We start from the raw sequence: 26680 nt of genomic DNA, 5'->3' as shown, positions 1-26680 counted from the left end.
AAATTTAAAAACATACATAAAAAGGCTGAGAATGTAGCTCAGTGGTAGAGAAATTCTGGGTTTGACCATCAGTACCAAGAAAAAAAAAAAAAAAAGATCACAGAAAAAAGAGAATTTAAAAAATAGTGAGGGCCAAAGATATAGTTTGTAGGGGCTGGGACTGATACTCAGTGGTAGAGCATTCACTTCGAATGGGCGGGACCCAGGTTCGATCCTTAACACCACATAATAATAAAGGCATTGTGTTGTGTCTGTCTTCACCTAAAAAATAAATATTAAAAAAAAAAAAAAAGATGTAGTCTGGTGGTAGAGTATATGCTTAGCATGTGCTGAACCCTGAGTATAATCTTTTTTTTTTTTTAAAGAGAGAGTGAGACAGAGAGAGAGAGAGAGAGAGAGAGAGAGAGAGAGAGAGAGAATTTTAACATTTATTTATTTATTTCTCGGGGGACACCACATCTTTGTTGGTATGTGGTGCTGCTGAGGATCGAACCCGGGCCGCACGCATGCTAGGCGAGCGCGCTACCGCTTGAGCCACATCCCCAGCCCCTGAGTATAATCTTCAGCACAAGAAAAACAAAGAACTTGTAATAAAAAATAAGATGTTATTAATGAGGACATTGAAAGATAAGGACAAAAAGTACACAGAACTGCTCTGAGTTATTTTTCCAAGTCCCACAAATCTAGTTAGTTCTATGTAAAAATTAGAAGGTGGGCATAGTGGTAGACATCTGAAATCCCAGCAACTTAGGAGGCTGAAGCAGGAGGTTTGAGGTTAGCCTGGGGACTTAAAACCCTGTCTCAAAATAAAAAATGAAGAGCTGGGAATTATTGCTTGTAGTAAAGTGTCCTGGGGTCAACAACCCATACTGTAAAAACAAAACAAACAAAATGCCCCCATCAAAAAAATAAAAAAAAAGTAGAAAATAAAAAGGAGACCAAAGTCTGTACTAGGCTCTACAATTTTCTTTCTTTTTTTTCTTTCTATCTATCTGTCTATCTATCTGTCTATCTATCTATCTATCTATCTATCTATCTATCTATCTCTTTTTTAGGTCTAGATGGACACAACACAATGCCTTTATTTTTATGTGGTGCTGAGAAACGAACCTGGGTCCCGCTCGTGCTAGGCGAGCACTCTACTGCTGAGCCACAATCCCAGCCCCTACAATTTTCATATAATATATAAAGGATTAAAATCCTGGGGCTGGGGTCATGGCTCAGTGGTAGCACACTTGCATGGCATATGTTAAGAAATGGGTTCAATTCTTAGCACCACATATAAGTAAATAAAATAAAAGGTCTATCAACAACTCAAAATATATACATATATACTTTTTTTTAAAGAGAGATTTTTTTTAATATTTATTTTTCAGTTTTCAGTGGATACAAAATCTTTATTTTTATGTGGTGCTGAGGAACGAACCCAGCACTGCCGCTTGAGCCACATACCCAGCCCTTAAAAAAATATTAAAAAAAAAAAAAAAAATCCTGGGGACTGGGGATATGGCTCAAGCGGTAGCGCGCTCGTCTGGCATGCGTGCAGCCCGGGTTCGATCCTCAGCACCACATACAAACAAAGATGTTGTGTCTGAGGAAAGCTGAAAAATAAATATTAAAACAAAACAAAAACCAACAACCCTCTCTCTCTCTCTCTTAAAAAAATAAAATAAATCCTGGTTTGAAGATTCTGAAACATGATATACAAAGTATGAGGTAGAATATTAACTTGCTGTCCAAGCAGAAGTTATTTTACTATTTTATGCATTAAAGCTTTAAAAATGTTTTATTTTTTTTTTTAAAGAGAGAGTAAGAGAGAGAATTTTAATAGGTATTCTTTAGTATTTGGCAGACACAACATCTTTCTTTGTATGTGGTGCTGAGGATCGAACCTAGGCCGCACGCATGCCAGGCGAGTGCGCTACCGCTTGAGCCACATCCCCAGCCCTAAATATGTTTTTTAAATTTTTTTTTGGTATGTATTCAGCTTGTCTCCCTTCATACTAAGATTAGTTTCCAATCATTCTAGCTTTCTTTAAGCAGGTAACAGCCAGAAAGCAGAGGACAGAATGCTTATTGTATGTATAGACAGGTCTAGAAAGTACCTTTTCTCTTCATCTGTCAAACTAGAAAACAACTACCTGCAGTAGGTTTGTTATGAGGACTCAATGTCCCTAGAACAGTGCCTGGAACATAATGGATGCAACACTTGTAAGCTGCAGCCTTACTTATGCTTTATGGGCCTACTTTGTTGGCCTACTCTCCTAGCACTAACAATGTTGGGAACCTCCAACACATTAACATTAGTTCCTCCAAAGGCCTCCTTGCTTTTTTTTTTTTTTTTTTTTTAAAGAGAGTGAGAGAGGAGGAGAGAGAGAGAGAGAGAGAATTTTTAATATTTATTTTTTAGTTCTCGGCGGACACAACATCTTTGTTGGTATGTGGTGCTGAGGATCGAACCCGGGCTGCACGCATGCCAGGCGAGCGCGCTACTGCTTGAGCCACACCCCCAGCCCAGGCCTCCTTGCTTTTTGACTCCCAAAGCCTCCCCAACATTTACAGTGCTATCTACTTATCTGATTTCCAGTCCCCAAAGTCAAGGAGGCCTAGGGAAGACCCAAATTTATGCCTGCTTGGCAATTTTAGAGAGAAGGTTAGGAAAACATGATGTAGGGAGTGGAAACAACAGGAGAAAGAGTCAGTCTACTGAGAAACTGAACTCGATTCCTTTGAGAGACTGAAAACAAAACTGGGCAGTAAGAAAAGTGACACACTAAGAGAGAGGAGGTGCTGGGGTTGTGGTTCAGCAATAGAGCACTTGCCTTGCATGTGCAAGGTCCTAGGTTTGATCCTCTGTACCACATAAAAATGAATAAATAAAATAAAGGTATTGTGTCCAACTAAAAAAAAAACAGAGTCAGAAAGTAGTTAACAATACTGTCTAGAGAGTTCTTTTTTACTGTTCTTATTTATTATCTAGTCGTTGGGTTTCAGTTATAAAATATTAGAAAATATTTTAATTGGCTTGGAAAATTTTATCAGACGATGCTACTAGGTGGGTTGGAACATCAGACTCCAATCCTGGAGATTTGGGTTTTGATCTTAATCCTGCCAATTACCGATCCTGTGATTTTAGGGTAGCTGTTAACTTCTTTGGGTCTATTCTTTTGTGTGTGTGTGTGTATGTGTGTTTGCACAGAGCTGTACCACTGAACTATAATGCTAGCCTCTGGGTCTGGTCTTATATCTAAGAACTGAAGGAGTTTAATAAACTATAGAATCACATTGCAATTCATGGAGCATCTGTTGTGAAAGCTTGAAGTAGTTATTCAGGCAGCAGTCCACTTATAACTTGTATGAAAGTCAAATGTGCAAAAACAGAATAAATTTATGTTATAAGTCTGTTCATTCCACAAAAACTTAAAATAGCACATAATACCTAATTGGATTTCACCTAATAAACTCATTCCCCAAGGTTACATAGCCAGCATTTTGTGTGTGTGTCTGTGTGTGTGTGTGTGTGTGTGTGTGTGTACTCTAATGGCTCAACCCAAATGACCAAAGATTCAGGATTAATAAACTGACTGTAAGCTCCTAAGACACAGGGGCCATCCATACTATTTTGGAAATCAAGGTAAATCCAGTTTTTAGTACAGTGTCTTCCACACAAAAGACACTTAAATATTATCCTTTTTTTGTGGTGTTGGGGATTGAACCCAGGCCTTTGTGCATGCAAGGTGAGGACTCTGCCAAATGAACTATATCCTCAGCCCTTAAATATTATCTTAATAAACCAATGTATGACATATTCCAGCTTAAACATTAATTACATTTGTGTAATGTATTCCAGCTTAACACATTAATTAATTCTTGAAATAACTTTGTCACAAAGACCAGAAAGCATCTATAGATACAAACAAAATGAAAACTCAGAAAAGCTATGTTACTTGCTTAAGGGTTAAAGACAATTATAAGGATTTTTAAAGACATCTGGTAAACTGCAAAATTGGAACAAAAATTTTAAACCCCAAATCTAAAGGCCTTTTAGTTATCATTACCTTGCCTATTAAGAACGGATGATACTTCCATGGATATTTTCCTATAGAATTCTCAGCAGGGGCTTTTTGGTATATTAAATATGGCAGTGCAAAAAAAAAAAAAAAGACAGCCACACATTGATTGGCCTTTGTTGAATCAAAAGGGTCTGGGCAGGCTCTCTAACTGCTTTCTCGACAGAAAATAGGGGAACCTGGGAACGTTCATGGTCCGTCTCTGGAAAAGTTCTTTCTAAAATACCAAACTGCCATGAAAGTGGTATTTACATCCTGCTGGAGAGAGCTGAGACCACATCAAGAAGGAAAAGGACCCAGCCATGTCTGCCAAGGAGTAGGATTTCAATGAAGTTCCTTTCTTGGACCTTCCAGATGAACCCATTTGTGAGGTAAATACCAACATGAAATGACTCAACATGAAGAACTGCCTAGTAGGTTGGCATTCAGATTTCATAAAACCAGAGGATCAATAAAATAGTTGTTTAATAAACCACTAAGTTTTGCTACTGGAAAAGAATATCTGAAAAATGGGAGTGTTACTTTAATAACCAAAAATGTAACTTTGGTTGTGGGATAACACAGCATGAGCTAGAAGAACCTCAAGAAAACCACTGTTAAGAGCTTAGAAGACAGGGGGGCGGTAATACTATTGAAGAGTAAAGAGAAGAGATACTCATGATAAAGTAGTACAAAGTTCAGAAACACAATCTCTTTTAGTGAAGTGGAAAACAGAATAATTAACAAACTCATGGATATGCCCAGACAGAATAAAAACAATTGTTTCTTATGGAGCAGGGTTTGACAAATACTCTCTTCTCATAGCTAGTTCTTCTATTAGGAGTCTGAAACTAAGAAATGGCTTTGGGACAAAGATAAAATACAAAATACCATTAGTAAATCATGAGTTCTGGGGGCTGGGGATGTGGCTCAAGCGGTAGCGCGCTCGCCTGGCATGCGTGCGGCTTAGTGGTTGAGTACACCTGAGAGTTCAATCCCCTGTACCAAAAAAAAAAAAAAAGGCCATACTACAGAAAACAATAAACAGATTCAATGCAATTCCCATCAAAATACCAAAGAAAAGATGAGGGTCTCATGAATATCAAAGGGAGATCAGTAGAGTTGAGGAAAAGGAGAGAAGGAAGAGAAGGAAAGCAAAAATACTGGGGAATGAGGGCTGGGGATGTGGCTCAAGCGGTAGCGCGCTCGCCTGGCATGCGTGCGGCCCGGGTTCGATCCTCAGCATCACATACAAACAAAGATGTTGTGTCCACCGAAAACTAAAATAAAAAAACCTCAAAAACAAAAATCATGAGTTCTGGGTAACAACACAAGATACAGCCTCAGCATTTTCAAACACTGTGCATAACAGGACTTCTATGAATCTAATGGGCATTCCTCTTAAACTGTAAGAGACAGAAAGGTCTCTAAGTGTAGTTAAAAACAATGCCTCCCATATTCTTTCCTAGAGCATCCTGTAGTTTTTTTTTTTTAATTGTTCACTTTTTCTTTACTTCTGGAACTTGCATCAGCTATATGTTGAAACACTTGTCTTTCCAGCCAAGGCTCTAATCACTTCTCAAGAATAAGTGATCTAGGGGCTGGGGATGTGGCTCAAGCAGTAACAGGCTCGCCTGGCATGTGCAGGGCACTGGGTTCGATCCTCAGCACCACATAAAATAAAATAAATAATGTTGTGTCTGCCGAAAACTGAAAAATAAATATTAAAAAATTCTCTCTCTCTTAAAAAAAAAAAAAAAAAAGAAGGAAAGACTAACTGCCCCTTCTTCTGTTATCTACTTCATTGCTATCATTATCCTGGCATGTTTGTTTCTGGTAATTCTCCTCTAAACTTTTTCTGTGTCATCTCTAAGCTTCTTTGCATCAGCATTACTAAAGCCAGGACACTCCTAAATCCTTCAAATTAGAGAAGGATAAAAAGAAAGAGAATAAAGGTGAAGCTTTTTTCCTGGTAGAATATACATTTTATACATAGAAATCCCAAAAGTTTTTGAAAGTCACTTGGCAGCAAACCCAGTTTTTTCTTTCTTGGTGCTGAGGATTGAACCCAGAGCCTGGCATATGTGTGGCAAGTGCTATGCCACTGAACTACATGCTGTGCCCTTTTCAAAAACTTTATTTTGAAGCCAGGTACACTGGCACACACCTGTAAACCCAGTGACTTGGGAGGCTGAGGCAGGAGGATTCCAAGTTTGAAGCTAGCCTCAGCAACTCAGCAAGACCCTATCTCAAAATAAAAAATAAAAAGGACTACAAGGAGGGCCATAACACTTCATGAGAAGAACAATCAGGTCTGGGAGTGTGCCACAGAAAAAATGTGAAATATGGGAGCCAGAGCCTCAAGAAATGACTAATAAGAAGAAAATAGTAACCTGGGTAGAAAAGGGTTAAGCTGAACTTTATATAACACATGGATTGTAACCAAAGAATAGAAGTAGTTCTTATATAGAGATGAAAGTGAACAGGGCTAACTGTAGGCAAAATAGTCAAACAGTTCAATTTTTTCTCTAGAATGTTATCAAGTAAAGATATGATATCAACACTCAATATATTTAATGTAAATCAATTTTAATCAACACTTTCTAATTAAGGCCTTGGAACTCAAATACAGTGCTGACTTTCCTATCTCCAGAAGAAATTTCAGATGTAAATGAGCAAATTATGATATATTTCTGAGATATTAAGAAAATTACTTTGTATTACCCCAGAGCCAACACCTATTTTCACCAATTTAGGGATGTAAAACATGGAGTGGTTTGTGAATAAAACTGAAAGAAATGTATGTGACTTTAAGGAAACATGGTCTCCTGCTTTCTTGGAAGAGCTGAATCTATTGTTGTTGGAAAAAGAGAGAGTGAGTGAGTGCGCCTGTGCAGCGTACATGTTCTAGTAATTCTAGTTTATTCCAGGAACAGTTCTGGGCCCTTCCTTTCCTCTAAGTCTAAACACTCCAATGGAAGGGACCTAACTAATGATGCTCCTGCTTACATTCACACACTCTTCCTCAGGTGGCACAATTCACAACTTATCAGTAGATGCAATGCAAAAATGGACATATTCTTGAAGAGCATCTCCTATAGTAAGGATGGGGAGAAACCAGAAAAGCATGCCACCTCATCTGTTCAGGAGCTCGATGTAGAGACTAATTATCATTTCATGTCAGAGGGTGACAAACTCTTAATAATAATAAGGCTGTTTATAGATACAATTAAGAGAGTAACTGAAACTTAGATTGGCTAGCTAAGTTATACTAATTACAGTAATTTAAGTGAATTCCTTACCCTCTGATTACCATGTAGTACAAAAATGATTATGTGCTGTGAGATATATCAGATGCAGCTGTAAGAGGTACAGAACAGCTCACATGTGCCAAGCTATATAGCATAAGCATGTATAGTACATTCACAAACCAGAGGGAAACATAATAAAAATGAAAATCTAGCCAGGTGCGGTGGTGCATACCCATAATCCCAGTGGCTTGGGAGGCTGAGGCAGGAGCTGAGGCAGGAGGATCACGAGTTCAAAGCCAGCCTCAGCAAAAGCGAAGTGTTAAACAACTCACTGAGAACCTATCTCTAAATAAAATACAAAATAAGGCTGGGGATGTGGCTATCAGTTCAATCTCTGGTACGGGGGTGGGGGGAAAAATATAACATTTTAGTAATTTGAAATATGAGCAGAATAAAATTTTATCTCAGGGGGAAACAGCATTCTGTAGACACTTTTCTGAATAGTGAAGGCCTCAGCCAAATGATCCATAAAGGTAGTTTCTATGCAGTAAAAAATTCAAAGAGTTGTAAGATGGTCAGTAAGTAGTGCCTATTAAATGCATTTCTGTGCCCAAAGCTGCAGATATTAAATAGCTGTGATATCTGAGAAAAACACAAGGTATTTGTGAAACTTTTCAAAGTAGCCTACCAGTTTAATTCCTTCTCAGGCAAGGAATTAAGGCCACAGCACAGTGATATAGAGTGAGGAAATAACAGGAAAGAGTAAAAGAAACATATTCTGAGGGAAGCTAGAGGTTAAAACATGATTCTGTTTAACAGAATGGCATAAAGAAAATAATACAGGAGGTACACATTAAGAAAACAGGCTTGGGCTGGGTTTGTGGCTCAGTGGTAGAGTGCTTGCCTGGCATGTGTGAGTCCCTGGGTTCAATCCTCAGCACCACAATAAAGAAAGACATAAAATCCATTGGCAACTAAAAATTATTAAAAAAAAGTAAAGAAAAAGAAAACAGGCTTGAAAACCATAAAGGGTTCTGATCACAAAGAAATTCTGAACCCCTACTAAAGACTCTGAAATTTTAAACGGATGGAGAGGGAAGTTATTAAAGCAGTATAGTTCAGGGTCATTCCTTTAAGCCTGAAGACCCAGATGGAAGGGAACCAGAGAGCACCTTGTCAGTGCGCTCCTGCTTCCAGTCTCATGCCCCTCCTTTCAGTGGGGCAAGTCACAGGTATCAGTAGGATGCAATGCAAAAACGGACATGTTCCATGTCAGTTGCAGTGGTGCATGCCTGTAATCCAAGAGACTTGGAAGGTTGAGGCAAGAAGATTCCAAGTTTGAGGTTAGGATCTCAGCAAATTAGCAAGGTCCTAAGCAACTTAGCAAGATTCTTTCTCAAAATTAAAAAATAACCAAACAAAATAAAGGTATTGTGTCCATCTACAAGTAAAGAAAAAATTTTTCTTTACTTTCTGGGATGTGGCTCAGTGGTAAGCCAGGATGGGGAAAGCATGCTACCTTATCTGTTCAGGAGCTAGCTCTAGAGCCTCTACTAGGCCCTGGGTTCAATCCTCAGTACCACATAAAAATAAACAAATAAAAAATAAAGATACTATGTCCATTTACAACTTAAAATTTTTTTAAATAAATAATAATTTATAAAAGTGCTAGAGGATGTAGCTTAGTGGTGGAGCAGAATACCCCTAGGTTCAATTACTAGTACCAAGGTTAAAAAATAAAAAAATAAAAGTAAGGGAAGCTGACCTAAGGGAGGGTGGGACATGAACAGATGACCTAGAGGGCTAGGAAGAATTTGGTAGCTGATCAGACAGGGAATGATAAAAGAATCAGAGCAATCAAAGATCACCTGAAGTTGCAGGCCTGGAAGATGAGAAAGAAAAGTTCTTGAATCATCTAGTCATGTTAGCATCTAGCATCTCATCTATAAAAGGAAAGAATATGCCCAAGACAATCCTTAAAGTTTCTAAGAACTCTGGTAACGGCATTAACAATAAGAACTCAGCTCAGAGATAAGCTGACGAAACAGACCTAGGAAAAGACAAAGAGACATAAACGGTGTTTCCAATGAAGGCATAAAACTAGAAAACATGAAACACAAATTGGTATCTATATTAGCACTCACTCAAGCACGAGTATACTTCAAAACTTCCTAGAGGAACTGTTTTGGTGGTGGTAGGGGAGAGTGAATACTTAAAATTGAGCTAAAAGCCATATAGATCAGAAGATACCTTTGGAAGACCTGGGAACTATGAATATGTGGGATGTCAAACGATTATAATAGTAAATATCAGCTGGGAAACTGCTGGGTTGACTGAACATTACTCTGCCCTCTAGACACCCATTCTCCCAAGACCATCTGGACATAGGCCACATGGGTGGGCACTCAAAACAGTGGCCTTGTGGTTGGAACTGGTTCATCTATGGGTCTTTTATGAATCATTTTCAGAAAAATTCACAGAAGCTGAAAATTTTGAGGAAATTAAAAAGCATTAAAGAACACCTTTACAAAGCTCAAGATAAAAAATGATTAGAAATATACTTATAATCACTGCTTTTTGAACGTGGTAACCTATAATGGAAGGAAACTACTTCTGAGGTAGAATGTAGAATGAGTGAAAAGATTTTTTAAAACTTCATATATTCATGTTTGGAATACTTTAAAATGCTAAATTAACATGAAGTGGAGAAAAGTAACATTTTCTTGTCTTCTTAAATATGCTGTGCAGCCGATACTTTATTATAAATAGAAAAAACCACCCCCAGAAAAGCTGGCAAATTCAAGCAGAAAAAGAGCTATTTTCGGTTCCCTCCCTCCTCTCAGTCTGTAATAAGGGTGATGTATTTATATAAGGAAACAAGATTTTTGTCTTAAAAATAATAAGTATTTCAATCTAATAGAGATTATTTGAACAATGGACCAAGACAAGTTCTGTTGACAAATTCATCACAAAAAGACAATTGGTCCCTAAAAGGGATTTCAGTATCTGCCTTCAATCTCTGTAGTCTTCACAAGGCTAAATGACACAATGAATGGAATGAAAAAAGTCACCCTTTAGGACCGGATCTCCTTTTACTTCCAACCTCCTCCTGCCTGTGAATTTCTTAACCTAGAAATGCCATTCAAGCAAATAGTCATCTCCTATTGGGAGCAAGGCTCTTTATACTAAATGTTTCCAATTAACTCAAAACAATATGGCCATTCATAGTGTAATAGAACACTGCAAAGGGCTGACCTTGGCTTTGGTAGCAGCTGAGGCAAGAGCAGCTGCTGCTGCTGTGGCAACATTTCCTTCAGAAATTTCATGTTCCACTTTCTTCTTCCCAGTATCACTTTCTCTTTCTTTACATGTATCAGTGAGTTCCTTGTTCTCTTCAGTCTCCTTTTCTTCTGAAAATATCAGAAAGCTTTGTTACCAGTGTACATAATTTCCATAACCCATGTTCCCTCTCACCTCAGCCCTTTTCTTCTTCTTCTTCTTCTTCTTCTTCTTTTTTTTTTTTTTAAAGTTTTGTTCAATCATTCCAAGCATTTAGGTCTGCCACTTTTTGAGATGTACTTTCTAAATGTCTTCCTGTTATTTCTCTAGGTTCTGTGTATAGTTCCCTTGGATATAAAGGAAAATTCAGGAGAACTTAACCTAAGACCCACAAATTTGTTTATTAGTAAGCAGAATGCTCTGGGAACCCCTAGGGTCTAAAGAAAATCAGAAACTGAGAACAAAGTATTTCCACAAGCCTTGAGGAAGATAAAAAGGGTTATATCAACCAATGACACTGATAATAAAATGTCAGGTATAGGGGCTGTGCTTCAGTGGTACTGAATAACTTGTTCATCTGTGTACTATTGAAAATGAAGAGGCAAAATAAAACTACCAGAATCTGCACTGGTACCTAGCTGCTGAATGAAATTCAAATGCAAATTTATTACATTAAAATACAAACCCAAAATAGATGAAGAAACATTTCTACCTGCATTTTTTCAAGAATTTTTTAATAATTACATAATAATGAAATCTAAGGAAATTTTCAAATTACCTGACTTGACATCTTCACTAACTTCACTATCCTGTTCCTTCTCACTATTTTTTTCGTTTTCTCCATCTTGTACTTTATCACCTTCATCTGTTTCATTTTCTACTTTGTTTTCTGTCTGAAAGAGGTACAAAAACAAGAGAATAAGGAGTTAGTTAAAAACAGTCCTTTTAGAAGCAGGAAGAAATGCTACCAGGAAAAACAAAAAAAAGGTGACAAAGTTTTTTAATCTAACCATTTGTTGGTGATCTTAGGGACAGCCACCAAAAAGCAAATGTTCATGCACTGGGAACTGAATACTACAATTCCTTGGACAAATATGGCATTATTTTCTGATTTTGAAATTCATAAATTATATCACATCATCTATAAAATGGAGACACAATCATTAACTTGATCAAGCTGTTTTAAGAATTAAATGATGGCTAGGGTTGTGGCTTAACACATGAAAGGCCCTGGGTTCGATCCTTAGCATCACATAAAAATAAATAAAATAAAGGTATTGCCAACTACAACTAAAAAATAAATATTAAAAAAACAAGATTTTAAAAAAATGAATGAATGGAATAAAAAGATTGTGTCCAACTACAATTAAAAAATAAATATTAAAAAAAAAGAATTAAATAAAATCATACCTGGTAAAGTTTGCATCAAAATGATGCAAACTTATAATCCCAAATATTTAAGAGACCAGGACAGGAAAATTGCAAATGGGTGAGGCCAGCCTGGGCAATTTACCAAGATCTTGTCTCCAAAAAAAAGAGCATATAATGTAATTCAGTGGTAGAATGTTTATATAAAGCACTAGGTTTTATTCACAGTACTGCCCAAAAAAGAAATTCAGGGGAGAAAAAAAGAATAAAAAACAAAAAACAAGAAAATACAAAGCATGAGACACAGTAGGAATTACAATCCATTTTATTATTATCCTATATTCTCCTTACCTATAAATTTTTATTTATTTTTATTTTTTTTAGTTTTCGGCGGACAAAACACCTTTGTTTGTATGTGGTGCTGAGGATCGAACCCAGGCCGCACGCATGCCAGGCGAGCGCGCTACCGCTTGAGCCACATCCCCAGCCCCTCCTTACCTATAAATTAAGAATATCACATGTAATCAAGACTTAAATCCCTGCTTTTACATACCCAAATGGTGACTGACTGCCCATTATATTCTGTAACAGTCTGGGAAATGTAAACACCCAGATCCAGTCCTTGAAGAGGCTATATGGTCTTATTCTGTCCAGCCTACCTTGAATTTATAATTTCCTATGAACAGCGAATAGGTCAATAACATTCTGAGCACTTTGATGCCCTCCTTGCACTGATACACTATTGTCTCTCCCTACTAAGCATTGTTAATAGTTCTATCCACTCTTTAAAAGCTACCTCAACTGTAATCCCAGCGGCTCAGGAGGATGAGGCAGGAGGAGCATGAGTTCAAATTCAGCCTCAGCCTCAGCAACTCAGTGAGACCCTGTCTGTATTTTGTATTACTTAAAATTTTGTATTTTTACTTAAAACACAAAATAGGGCTGAGGACGTGGTTTAATGGTGCTACACGCCTGAGTGTCCCTGAGTTTAATCCCTAGTAACCCGCCCCCCCCCCCAAAATACCTCAAATGTCAGCTTCTCATTAAATCTTTTATAATATTCTGCTGGCAGTTAACTCTCTTAGAAAACAATGTCATGACTTTAATTCTCTTCTGGAACAAGTATAGGACCTAGAGACTAAAATTCAATACTCACCATTAACATTAACTTTTTAAAAAGTCTGTGGGGTTACAGATTGAACCCAGGGTTGTGTGCATGCAAGGCAAGCAACAACTGAGCTATATCCCCAGCAACACTAACTTTTGTATTCATATTTCTAAATTGTGTCTGAAAGGGGTACAAAAGAAGATAGGATATGCATAAATCTTCAGCAAATAAATAAGTGGAAAATTCTTATCATATGTTGGGAGAACTATATCTTAAACAACAAATCCAAGTGGTTCACAGAACTATTCATAATTCTCTGAAAGGGATTCAAACAAATACAAAAAACTTGAAACCATTATGTTCAAAAGGTATGCTCTCTCTCTGGTTTTTCCTACTGTAAGACAATTCAAATAGACCTTACCTTTTCAGGCTGCTGAGCTTCAGGGTCTGTTTCCATCTTTTCTTCTTCACTTCCTTCTACAAGTAAAAAAATAAATAAGAAAATTATGGACAGAGCTAAAAATTTTAAGGCAAAAAAAAAAATTACTTAGCACATATTTAACAAATTTTTAATCAGATACTAAATTCTGATAAGCCCAATATTCACCAAACTCCAAGAGCATCACATTCTGGCTGGAGAGGATACAAACCAACAAGTCAACCACAGTTCACAAGAGGCACTAGGAGATGTGTTGGGAAGCAGAGGAGTGTATGACTACTTGTCACAGAATGATGACAACTACATGAACATTTTCTAAGCAGAAATGTCACTGAGGCAGTGATAGCATGTGCATACAGAAAAGCATTCTAGGGAGAAAAAAGATAGGTACAGAGGAAATACAAAATAAAAATTATAGGGAGATGATGTTGGTGTGGCTTGCATAATAAAGTTCCCTGAGGGGCTGGGGTTGTGGCTCAGCGGTAGAGCACTCACCGAGCACAAAGTAAGAAAATTTCCTAACACTAAGGTGCTACTATCTTTTCAGTTTGATTCTTTCACAAATGTGTAAAGGCTACCTGACGTTTTATGAAGCCATCGCTCCAATGGATGGATGGCTAAAGGAACATGTGCTTGTAAATGCTTTTAGTAATCTTTTGATTTCTAAAATAGTAAATATCAACAGACATAATCTTCATAAATTGAAGCACCTTGGACTCCTAAATTTTGTTGAAGAGCATAAAGGACAACTAAGATCAAAAGTTTTGAGAATTACTAGTAAAATCAATGTTGTCTTGTCAAAGAGGAACAGAACGAGTAGCCTAGCAGGAAGTTATTCAATACTGGGAGACTATTCCTGTCTTTCCCTACACTGAAGTTTAAGCATTTCACAAGACAGCAATATACAGCTCAAACTGTGAGTCTTCCAGCTCAACATCTTAGTTACAATGTACCTTTCTGGCCAGGCTTGCTATGTCCCCATTTGAACTTTGTACAATGGCCAGTCTGGTTTAATTCCTACACTAAATAACCTTCCCTTCTGTTTCTGTGCCTTCGTTCTCATTGTTCTACACAAAGGACTACTTGCTCCAATCTGCTCAGTGACGTTCTGAACATCTTTTCCACGTTCAGCTGAAATTCCATTCTCCTCGTGAAGCCTAAGTCTAAAATAATGTGTAACTTTGTTCTGTTATAGCACTTCCTATGCATAGTGCTCCTTGAACCAATTAGTACTATGCATCCTTCACTATATCCCCAAACTCTCCAACAATGTAATGGTTTTTTCATGTATGTGTAAACCTCAATCATTAGAGGTTATTAAATGTGTTTTATAAAACTTCTGAATTGCTAATAAAAAGAGGTATACATCGAGTAAACAAAATGCCTGATCTGATAAAATGGTCCCTGAAAGGCAGGCAATTATATAAGGAAAGACATTTTCTTCCTGAAAATATGAGTAATCAAGGAAGTCACTTAAATTCTAGCTAGTCCTTAAAGGTTAAATTGTCCAATTAAGAAGTGCTCAGAAATTTGAGTCTCTATTTCAATGTCTTTTAAAACAGATCTGAAAGGTTCATTTTAATATAAGAGTAATAAAGAGAAGAGAGAAGCCCACTCCACAAGATGTGTCTCATAATAAAATACTGTTCCTCTGTTTTCTTGGGTTCACTGCCCTAGTGTATTTTTACCCGTGGTGTTTTAGAAGTGCCTGACTTTATAAATAGTGTTATGAGAATCCTCATGGTGAGAATAGTGAGGCTATTTATAAGTTATGAGTAGTATCTGAGGCAAGAATTTTAATAGTCACTTCTGAGTTTTATGTTCCTAGAAAGTAAACCTTTTCAATATTATTATAGAATGACCTTCTTAACCTCATGATAGGCTACAGATCTAAATCTTCTTGAAAACTAGGTATGATAACTTGGGCTGTTCTTTACAGTGCTGTGACAATGGCTCCATATGTATTCTTTGAAGCCCTTTATTTTTCAGGCTAAGGAGCTCTGTGGACATTATATGAATTGACTATAAAAGAATCTTCTCTAATCATCCTATTTGCGATTCAATTTCCCAAAAGCATAGTTAATTATAAGGATAACACAAAAAATCACCTCTGAAATTTCTCTAAACTAAAATTAAGATACAGATAGTTAATCTAATCATTAGCAAAAAGGTAATAAGATTTTAAAAACCCTGATACTTGAGATGAGGAAATACCAATGGGGATTATGATAAAAAGTATGACAGACCCTTACTGGTTCTTTTTAGGTATGGGGATTTAAACCAAGAGCGCTTTACCACTAAGCTACATCCCCAGTCCTTTTTATTTGTATACAGGGACTCACTTCGTTATTTAGTGTTTTATTAAATTGACAAGGATGGCCTTGAACTTGTGATCCTCCTGCTTTAGCTTCCTGAGTCACTGGAATTACAGGCATGTGCATCATGACCAGCACCCTTACTGGTTCTTGAATGTGCACGCTCATTCCAACTTTCTTCATGAAAAATTTAATAACCCCAAAGGGGCCAAAATTTACTATAGTACTTAATGTAGGAAAATGTCCTCATCTTCAAAAAAAAAAAAAAAAAAAAGTGATGGAACTGCTTGCAAAGAATCATTCTGTCCACAACTTACTTTAAAATAGTTCACCAAAAATAACAAATAATCACTTACTTAGATGGCAGAACACCTATGGGCTAAGTGGTTGCCCAGTGGTAAGAATATGTGCTGGGCTGGTGATGAGGCTCAAGCAGTAGCGTGGTTGCCTGGCATGTGCAGGGCCCTGGGTTCTATCCTCAACACCACAGAAAAATAAAATAAAGATATTGTGTCCACCTAAAACTAAAAAATAAATATTAAAAAAAAAGAATATGTGCTAAGCATGCACAAGATCCCACATTTAATCCCCTGCATTTAATTGTACGCTTGTGTGCACAAACACACACACAGGAACTATACAGTTAGATAAATATGGTAAAGCTAAACCTGATGGGTATAGAAAATTTTCACCAAATAGCCTATCAATTTCAGTATGTTTGTTATAAATAAAGAGGTTATCAGAAAAACTATTTTGCTTAGCCTACAGGTCAAGTGAAGAAAAAATTTAACGAAGCCATTTAATAAAATCCTGAACAAAGCCTATCCCCCCGCCCCCCACAGGGGATTGAATCCAGGGCCCTGAACATGTAGACAACTATTCTACCACCGAGCTATAGCCCCAGACCATAATAAAACTTTTTAATAATAGTTTTAGTGATGCAACAAAGAAAAAAATTTTGATGTTTAAATATATTACATAATTAATCAATTTAACAACTACTTGATAGTGTCAGTGTCACTATCTTTCTCTTCCTTTTTTTTCCCCCCCTCAGTACTGGGTCTTGAAATCAGGGGCACTCTATCAGTGAGTGATATTCCTTGCTCATTTTATTTTGAGGCAGGGTCTCACTAAGTTGCTAAGGCTGGCCTCAAATTTGCAATCCTCCTGTGTTAGCCTTCTATGTCACAGGGATTACAGGCATAAGAGATAGGGCATGTTCCCAACACAACGGTTGAAACAGCCAGATTCTGACAATCCTTTGCTTAATTCCTCCACTGGTTCTACCTCACTTAGGGTAAACATTAAAACTTTATGAAGAACCACAAAGGGTCTCATCATCTGATAGGAATGCCTGTCTCTGCCAACCCAGAACTTCCTTGCTGTTCCTCAATTGTGCTGGGTAGATACTGCCCAGGGCCCTTTATAGGCTGCTCCCCTGACTGGAACACTCTTATTCTAGGTGTCTACATGGCTCCCTCCGTGACCTGATTTACATCTTCATTTGAATGTAACTTTGTCAATGAGACATTATTTGACCATTATTTACAACACCTATATAACCCTACGTTTCAATTTCTGGATTTTACAATGAAAACAATCCTACTTCCTCATTCAGACCATTTCAAATTGCAGTTCCCCACACTTCACTCTTATCCTCCTCATTCCTGCTTTATTTTTCACCATAGCATTTGTCATCCAACACTCTTTCTATATATTAAATTTTAATTTATATATTCAAATTTTATTTATTGGATTAAATTGACATTATTTTACATCTATAAAATATCAAGTCCACAAAGCAGGGATTTTGGTCTACTTTATTCACAAGTACCATAGCATTGAGAACATAAAAAAATTACATGATAACGTTTACAATTTCATCATTGTAAGTTAATATTTAAAAGCTCAGTTAAGAAAAACCTTTAATCCAAAATGCTTCTCTCGAATAGGCTCCATACACTCACATTGAATGACTTGCTGGGTTTATTATTTTCAGCATTCAACAGCACATAAATGATCAACCACAGTTATACTGCCCGCTTGGTGTCCTTAGGTATTTCTGTAAGCAGATCTTATTCTCAGATGGGTTTGGGTCTTCTTCCATTGTATTTCCATATAAGAATATATAAGAATATTAAGTACGGTACTTTGGAGCTTTTAGGCCTTTAAAGATCTTTCCTCAATAAATAAAAACTGTATAGGCATACCTATGTATCTTACTTATATTTTACTTCTGGTACCCTACTTTAGTGAAGAGAGTTTCCAAATACATCGGAGAATTAAAACAAAGAAACAAACAAAAATCCTGGGGAAGGGGGATGTAGCACAGTTGGTAGAGTACTTGCCTCACATCCACAAGGTCCTGGGTTCAATCTCCAGCATCTCAGAAAAGGGGAGAGAGAGAGAGAAAAAAAAAAAAAAAAGCAAAAAACCACCACTTTCCATTTGATGTTGATTTCTCTTACTTTTCCCTCAGGGCAAATAAAAAAATCTAATAATATTTTTAATTAGCCCCCCCAAAGGTGTCAAATATCAATAATTTTTGAATACTCAGAATGGTCTGTCAAAAACAAACAAACAAATTTAACTAACAACACAAATTTAGAGGAACTAGATCTTGATGAATATACAGTGAAGAGAATGGACTATAAAAGTTCCTTTTTGTAAAGTTGCTATGATGTGGATATGGTTTAAGTGTGTCCCCTAAAAGATCATGAGTTGAGTGTAATAATGTTAAGAGGGGAGGTCTAATCAAAAAAATGGAAACAACCTAAATATCCACCAAAGGATGAATGGATAAACAAAATGTGGTACACACATACACACACACACACACACACACACACACACACACACACACACACACACACGGGAATGCTAATCAGCCATAATAAGGAATGAAATCCTGTCACTGTCACATGGGTGAAACTGGAGACCAATATGTTAAGTGAAGTAAGTCAGGCACAGAGAGAAGTTACACCAGAGTCTCACTCATATGTGGAATATAAAAAAAAATAATGTAATAGAAATTAAAAGCAGAATGGTGGTTACCACAGGCTAAGGTGAGTAAGGGATGAGAGACAGAAATGTTAGTCAATGGGTACTAAGTTACAGTTAGATACAAGAAACAAATTCTGGTGTGCTATTGCAAAATAGGCTGACTACAGATAAGATATTGTTAACAAACTAGGTTAATGATAGAAACAAACAAAAAAAAATCTTACATTTCCTAAGGAAGCGTATTTTTTAAATTTAACTACAGTTAATAAAATAACATGTATTACATAGTAAATGAAGTAAAATTTAAATTCTACCATAAACCTACCATCCAAGTGCATTCTTAGGATCTTTTAAAGTAAAACTGTACATCATTCTATTTCAAATTGGTGAGCTATGCAATAGGCCATTATTTTGTTCTATGACATGTATGAGGCACACTGTTGACTTTCCACTATGAATTTTGCTTAGTTCCAAAGGAGAAACATTTGTTGTTTTCTAATTTAATCCAGTAGTCAAAGCTTAATATAAATCAGATTAACTATAACAGGCCTGCATTAATTATAAAAACATGTTCATAACTCATTCAGAAATATTCATATTAGAATGGTATTTTTCAAGCCCTTATTAAAAGTATCCAAATACTGGGTTGGGGATATAGCTCAGTTGATAGAGTGCCTGTGTCCCATACACAAGGCCCTGGGTTCAATCTACAGCACCACCAAAAAAAAAAAAAAGTATCCAAATTCTATTGCTGCAACTAGTGAGTTAACTATATCACACCTGGCACAGTTTAACTGATAGGCTACTTCCAGATCCGTGAATTAACTTTGCTGCTCTCCTCATTCAAAGGCCAGATGGAGTCTCAAATATTTCCTGCACAGTCTTTCCCAAAGTTTGCCCACTGCAGAAATCAGACGTTCACAGATTAATCAAGAAGCTCCAGCCTCACAAAGATTAAGCCTATTAGATATTTTGGTTATCTTTGTTTCAAATTCTACTTCTAAATTTCAAATTAGAAATGGCTAAATTTGCAAGTTGTTTTTTAACCAATGATGCTTTATGGTATGTATCATCCCTCTACCCACAATTTTTAAATCGGTACATGTAAAACTATGTCCTGCATTTTGCAAAGTACAGGAGCTTCAATGAACGAATAAGAAGGCTTTGCCAATACTTTTCATTTCCATGACCATGGGGAACCAAAAGACCCTACAAAGAACACTCACCCTGCATTAAAAAAAAAGTTGAGAAAAATAAAATCCAGGAATAAATTAACCTCTGGCTCTCCCAGTCTAAACTGGGCACTGTCTTGTGATGCAGAATTGACAAAAAGAAACAGAGATGTGACTTGGCTTCCTAATTTCAGTCTGTACTAAAGAAAAGGAAAATATGTGAGTTTTCAAACTAACAAATGTCTGTATATAACTCTTCGAATCAAAGGCCTGGTACTTCATATATAGGTAATACTAAGAAAAGTTAGGGCAAAAAATTTAATGAGAGGTTTGATTAATCTGAAAATAAGCCTCTTGTATAAGAATATTTAACAAATTACTGATGGGTATATAAAGTGATTTGAGTCATTTTACTCCTTTTCAAGACTGATTAAACAAAAACAGAAAAGCCCTTAATAGCAAAAATGTCCCGTCCAATATCACAGAAAGGAAAAAGCTAAATAACACAATACAGAGAGTACATAAGCCTACCTTTCATTTTACAATTCAGAGCCACAAAAACTAAATAGCTTTTTAAAGTTCTGTGGCTGTAAAGAGCAGAAATAAAGGCAGAACTTATCTCCAGACTCTTCCAATCCAAAAACCTATACGCTGTCATAAGAGATCCACTCTAGACCCAAAAATTCAGACAGAAAGTAACAAGATGGAAAAAGATGTTCGATGCAAATTGTAACCAAAAGACTAATAAAATGATATGCTTAAAGGAAAAAAAAAAAAAAGGGATGTGAAAATGCTACAAAAGAGGAAAAGGGTCCATCCATTAAAAAATTATAATAATTATAAACACATGTGCAACGAACAACTGAGCCTACGAATATAAAAAGCAAAAATATTCAGAATTAAAGGACTAAATGAACAACAATGGTTGGAGATTTCAAGACCTTGTTTTTTTTTTAAATATTTTTATTTATTTATGTTATTTTTAGGTGTAGATGGACGCAACACAATGCCTTTATTTTTATGTGGTGCCGAGGTTTGAACCTGGGTCCCACGAGTGCTAGGCGAGCACTCTATCGCTAAGCCACAATCCCAGCTTATCAAGACCTTGTTTTTAATAGAAGATGTAACTACACAGAACATAAACAAGGAAGCAGACGAATTGAACAATTCTTTCCAAGAAAAGTCTAAACAATTTTTTCGAGTGCTTCAAGAACATTCTCTAGGATAAAATACGTATTAGATTAAAAAAAACAAGTCAATTAATTTTAAAATATAGAAATAACACAATGTCATTTCTGAGTCCACTTGAATACAATTAGAAATCAAATAATAACACAAGGGCTGGGACTGTGGCTCAATGGCAGAGCGCCTGCCTGGCATGTGTATGTGTGAGACAGTGGGTTCAATTCTCACACTGCATATTAATAAATAAAATAAAGGTCCATTGAGAATTAAAAAAGAAAGAAATAAAACAAGAAAATCGAAAAAAAAATCAGTAAATTTGTAAAGTTAACAATAACATACTCTAAAATGATTAATGAGTCAAAGAAGGAAGCACAAGAAAAATTACAAAGTACTTTGAAAAGAATAAAAAAACAGCTAAATATAGTAAAACTATATTTTTACTATAGTACTAAAAGGGAAATTGATACGGCTATAATTGTCTACATTAGGTAACAAATGACTACATTCCCCCTTAAGGAAGTAGATAAAACAAGTAAACTTAGCCCAATATAAGCAGAAGAAAGGTTATAATAAAGAATCTGAAGAGATGCTTCTCAGAAGATGATGTACAATCAATCAACAAATACATTAAAAAAAGTTCATCATCACTAGTAATTAGAAAAATGCAAATAAAAACCACTCTAAAATTTCATCTCACTCCAGTCAGAATGGCAGCTATTATGCATATAAACAACAATAAGTATTGGCAAGGATGTGGGGAAAAAATACACTCATACACTGTTGGTGGGACTGCAAATTGGTGCAGCCAATATGGAAAACAGTATGGAGATTTGTTAAAAAATTGGGAATGAAACCACCATTTGACCCAACTGTCCCTCTCCTCTATACCCAAAAGACTTAAAAACAGCATACTACACGGACACAGCCACATCAATGTTTATAGCAGCACAATTCACAATAGCTAAACTATGGAACCAACCTAGATGTCCTACAACAGATGAATGGATAAAGAAAATGTGGCATATATATACACAATGGACTACTACTCAGCAATAAAAGAATAAAATCATGGCATTTGCAGGTAAATGGAGAGAGATAAGATAATGCTAAATGAAGTTAGCCAATCCCAATAAACCAAATGCCAACTGTTTTTTTTTATATGTTGAGGCTGATTCATGGTGGGATAGGTAGCGGGAGCATAGGAGGAATAGACAAACTCTAGATAGGGCAGACGGGAGGGAGAGGAAGGAAGGGGGAATGTGGTTAGATGATGGTGGAATGTGATGATCATTATTATCCAAAGTACATAAATTGGTGTGAACAAAATTGCATTTGAAAAACCAGAACCTCCATGCCTTATTCATGTGAACATAAAATGGTGCAGTCACTAGGAAAAATAATATGGTAGTTTCTCAAAAGGATTGACCATCAGAATTACCATCTGACTCAGCAATTCACCATACAACTAAATATTCAAGAAAAATAAAAAATCTCTGTTCACAAAAAGTTTGCAAATAAATGTTCATATTAGCATTATTTAACAGTATAAAAGTGGAGACAATGCAAATGCCCATAAACTGATGAACAGGTAAATAAAATACAGTAAATCCACCCAGAAGAATAGTATTTATTGCCCAAAAAATGAAGTCCCTGCTGTCTGAGGAAGCCTCCAGGAACCAGTGTGCCTTTTAACCTGCCACAGCCATACTTCTGGATGTCTGTGACTTATGCACCAATGTCCAGCCCTCAATAAGACTTCATGCCTCCAGAGTAAGCTAATTCTTCCTTCTTTGGTTCCTGCAAAATTGAACCCAGTGGTGCTAATCCCTGAGCCACATTCCAGTGCTTAGAGACAGTCTGGCTCGCCAACTATTGCTGCAGGCCTCTGGGGATTACAGGGTTGAGCACTGCCCACCCTGGCCTCAGCTAATTCTTCACATGAAGATAAGACTAGCATATTAAGTCACCAGTGGGGGTAGAGAACCCTGGTCTCATGGACCCTATTAGGCTACTAGGATGCCCACTAAAGAGGACATATAGGGGTGAAATGGGAATGTGGTTTCTCCTAGAGGCACTATTACTGGGTACCCCTAACTCTAGCCTATTTTCAATATGCCTAATTTCTAGTGGCCAGTGGGTTTGACATTCATGTTCCAATTGGGGAAATGTCCAAACCTAACCCTCAGCTACAGAGGGAATTCAGAGATTTACAGACTTTTCAGTGTTGCCTGGGTTCCCTCTGCCTTTGATTCCCCTTTCCAAAGGGCCCCCAAGGGAGACAGAGTGTGGGGAGCTGCTAGAGGCTTAGCCATTGCTGAGATATGCTTGGGAAGGTGGCTCCCTGCACTGGACATCCTCCAACCTGGGCCAAGTAGTTGGCATTGCAGGCAGGAGCTACAACGCAGCTGAACATTGTCTTTAATAAACTGTTTTCTTTGGAAAAAAAAAAAAGAAGAAGTCCTGGCAGGTGTGGGGTTGCATGCCTGTAAGTTCAGCAAGTCAAGAGATGGAGGTGGGAAGACAGTGAGTAGGTGGTCAGCCTGGGGTGGGGGAGGGATGGAGTACTGAATCACGCTGTAACACCAATAAACCTTGAAAATATGCTAAATGAAATAAGCCAGAAACAAAAGACCACATATTATATGATACCCTTTGCATGAAATGTTGAGAATAGGCAAATCTACAGAGACAGAAAGCAGACTGATGGTTATCAGGCTAAGAAGGAGGAATGGGGAATAACCACTTAGAATTTGATAATTCCTTTTGGTGATGAAAACTTCCTGGAATTAAAAATGGTGAAAGACATAGAATACTGTGAATATGTTAGAAGCTACTGGATTATAAACCCTTAAGTGGTTAAAAGGGGAATATTATAGAAATTTTTATCTAAGTTATAAAAATCAAAGGGAATTAAATTAAATATAAATATAAAAATATTAATTTAAAACAATTCAGAATAAATTGAACACAAAAAGTACCTTCAATATTCTTGTAACTAGTGCTGGGGTTGTACAGCGCTCACCTAGCACGTGCGAGGCCCTGGGTTCGATCCTCAGCACCACATAAAAATAAATAAATAACGGTATTGTGTCCAACTACAACTAAAAAATAAATATTAAAAATACAAATTCTTATAACAATATGCTCAAAACCTAGATCTACAGCTGTCAAGTGCTTCACAAGTGTGGTATTGTTATCAATTGCAGGACTTTTTTTTTTTTTTTAAAGTTTGAACTACCATAAAAAAAAGCAATAAGAGAGAAAAAAAGTCATATACTAATTTTAAGAGGCAAGGTTATGATTATTTATGAAGTATTTTTTAGAAAGCTGTTGGGGAATACAAACATCTAGTAACCCTGTCCTTGTATTCAGCAGTGACTCACCAAGCTTCTCAGGCTCTTCAGGCCCTGTGCCTGCAATACAGCTGCTCTCCAAGCCATAGGTAGGATCCACTTTCCCAGAGGCTCGGGCAGCCTCTTGTACTTTCTTAACATGGGCTTCAACCAACTCCAGTGGTACCTCCTCTCGGACCCGAGAAAACTCCTCTGGTTCAACAATAAAAATGGAATAATAACCTAGTTTTGCACAAATATTTGCCTTAATTTTAAAACTGCTAGGATGTGTGACAAAGTAATATTCTCTTGGATGTAGTGACCTCCTTTGGGCTCAGTCCTTATACCAGCAAAATGAGATAAACATTAATGATTTATCTTATATATCACAGTCTTGCTAACTGCTATAAAGTACCTCACTTTAACATGTCTTAGTACTTTTTACAAAGCACATGGTTGTCTCTAAAGGATAATGTCTGATTTTTATTATGTATAGAAATTAATGTAACAGCTAGTAATATTTAAATTTGATAAAAATTAAGGTTTTTTTGTTGGACAGATGGATTGGGGTGGGGGAGTCCATACCCAAAGCTGCTTTTGCTGCAGCAGATGCCACACGTGGGTCCACCACAGATGCCAAAAAAGCAACAGTACTCATGACTGGATTTCCCGACTGACTGAAAGGAACTGGCTGATAGGCCAGAGGCCCAAGGGAAGCATCTGAATTTTCGAGGTATGGGTCCTCAATGGGAAGCCTCAAAAAGTGGAGGATGCATTCATCCTGAGTACGACTTCCGACATGTTCTGACACTTTGTTCCAATCATCCTTATACATCTCCAGGGCCTAAAATAGAAAAAACAGGACTTTTAATATGGTTTAACAAGGAATAATATGTAATGAAATTAGAAGCCTGTCACTGTTCTTTAGATAGCTATTAAAAAAAAAAAAAAGAACAACAACAAAAAAAAATGGCTTTTGTTATACATAAAAAGGTGAATTTGAGCTGAACACAGTGGTGCATGCCTGTAATCCCTGCAGCGTGGGAGGCTGAAGCAGGAGGACTGTGGATTCAAAGTCAGCTCTTCTTATTTTTTATTTTGAGACAGTGGTCTCACAAAGTTGCAGATGCTAGTCTCACTCTTGTGATCTTCCTTCCTCAACTTTGTCAGTAGCTGGGATTATAGGTGTGCACACCACGCCTGGCTTCCAGCTCTTTTCATGTAGAAATTGATAAACTGATAATATAATTCATAATGTATACAAATGTCTGTTTTAGGCCAGCTTCAGCAATTTGGGAAGACCTTAAACAACTTTTTTTTTTTTAAAGAATCTTTTTTGCTACGTCTCTCATTCATTTTTTTTTTTTTTTTTTAGTTTTAGGCGGATACAACATCTTTGTTTGTATGTGGTGCTGAGGATAGAACCCGGGCCTCCGCTATGACTCCAGGCCCATCACAAAATTTAGACTGCAGGCCCTGGGTTCAATTCCTATACAGCATAAAAATTAAAACAAAAAATCTGCAGTGATTTACTACTCTTATTCTATTCTCTCAGGGCTATCTTTCTTTCCTTTTTCTTTTTGGTAGGGTTGCAGATGGGGCCTTTGGAATGTTGAACAAGTGCTCTGCTACCAAGCTATATCACTAGCCCTACTAGGGCTGTGGTTTTCAATGGAGACAATTATACCTTTTTGGAGACATGTGGAAATGTTAGGAGACATTTGTGATGATGCAAATAGGGAGATAATACTATACTAGTATCTACTGAGTAAAGGCCATGGATGTTGTGAAATGTTCTATATTGCACACAGGAACCCAACTTCCCCCAATCGTATGGCTCAAATGTTAATAAAGTTGTGAATGACAACCTTAGTTTCAAAGTCTAATTAGCTGTGTGATTGGCTTTCTACAATAGTTTGCTTTATGTTTACTTGCCTCAGTGAATTCAGAAGCCTAGGCTCCAAATGCTGCTCCAGGCTTTCATTCATACTATAGTGATAGAGGACAATTCTATCTTTTTTTGTTTGTTTTGAGAATTTTAATATTTATTTCGTAGTTTTCGGTGGACACAACATCTCTGTTTATATATGGTGCTGAGGATTGAACCCGGGCCGCACCGCTTCAGCCAAATCCCCAGCTCGATAGAGGACAATTCTAAAACTAAATCAGCAAATGCTCT

The 26680-nt window shown here is 36.9% G+C and overlaps 1 protein-coding gene across 2 annotated transcripts in view; it reads right to left on the bottom strand.

Moving 5' to 3' along the window:
* The window catches only part of Smarcc1 (SWI/SNF related BAF chromatin remodeling complex subunit C1), a 150631-nt gene that overhangs the window by 30149 nt on the left and 93802 nt on the right, over positions 1–26680 (bottom strand). For both annotated transcript variants that reach the window (XM_005332938.5, XM_013361850.4), the window contains exons 20-24: positions 25087–25345; positions 24553–24714; positions 13477–13532; positions 11358–11472; positions 10556–10710 (exon numbers count right to left, since the gene is read on the bottom strand). In XM_005332938.5, coding sequence (XP_005332995.2) covers positions 10556–10710; positions 11358–11472; positions 13477–13532; positions 24553–24714; positions 25087–25345 — 747 coding nt within the window. The remainder of the gene's footprint in view (positions 1–10555; positions 10711–11357; positions 11473–13476; positions 13533–24552; positions 24715–25086; positions 25346–26680) is intronic.

Source organism: Ictidomys tridecemlineatus, chromosome 2 (genome assembly GCF_052094955.1).
Source record: "Ictidomys tridecemlineatus isolate mIctTri1 chromosome 2, mIctTri1.hap1, whole genome shotgun sequence".
Lineage (NCBI taxonomy): Eukaryota > Metazoa > Chordata > Mammalia > Rodentia > Sciuridae > Ictidomys > Ictidomys tridecemlineatus.
Note: the sequence above shows the minus strand (reverse complement) of the source record. Positions and strands in the feature narration are given on the sequence as shown.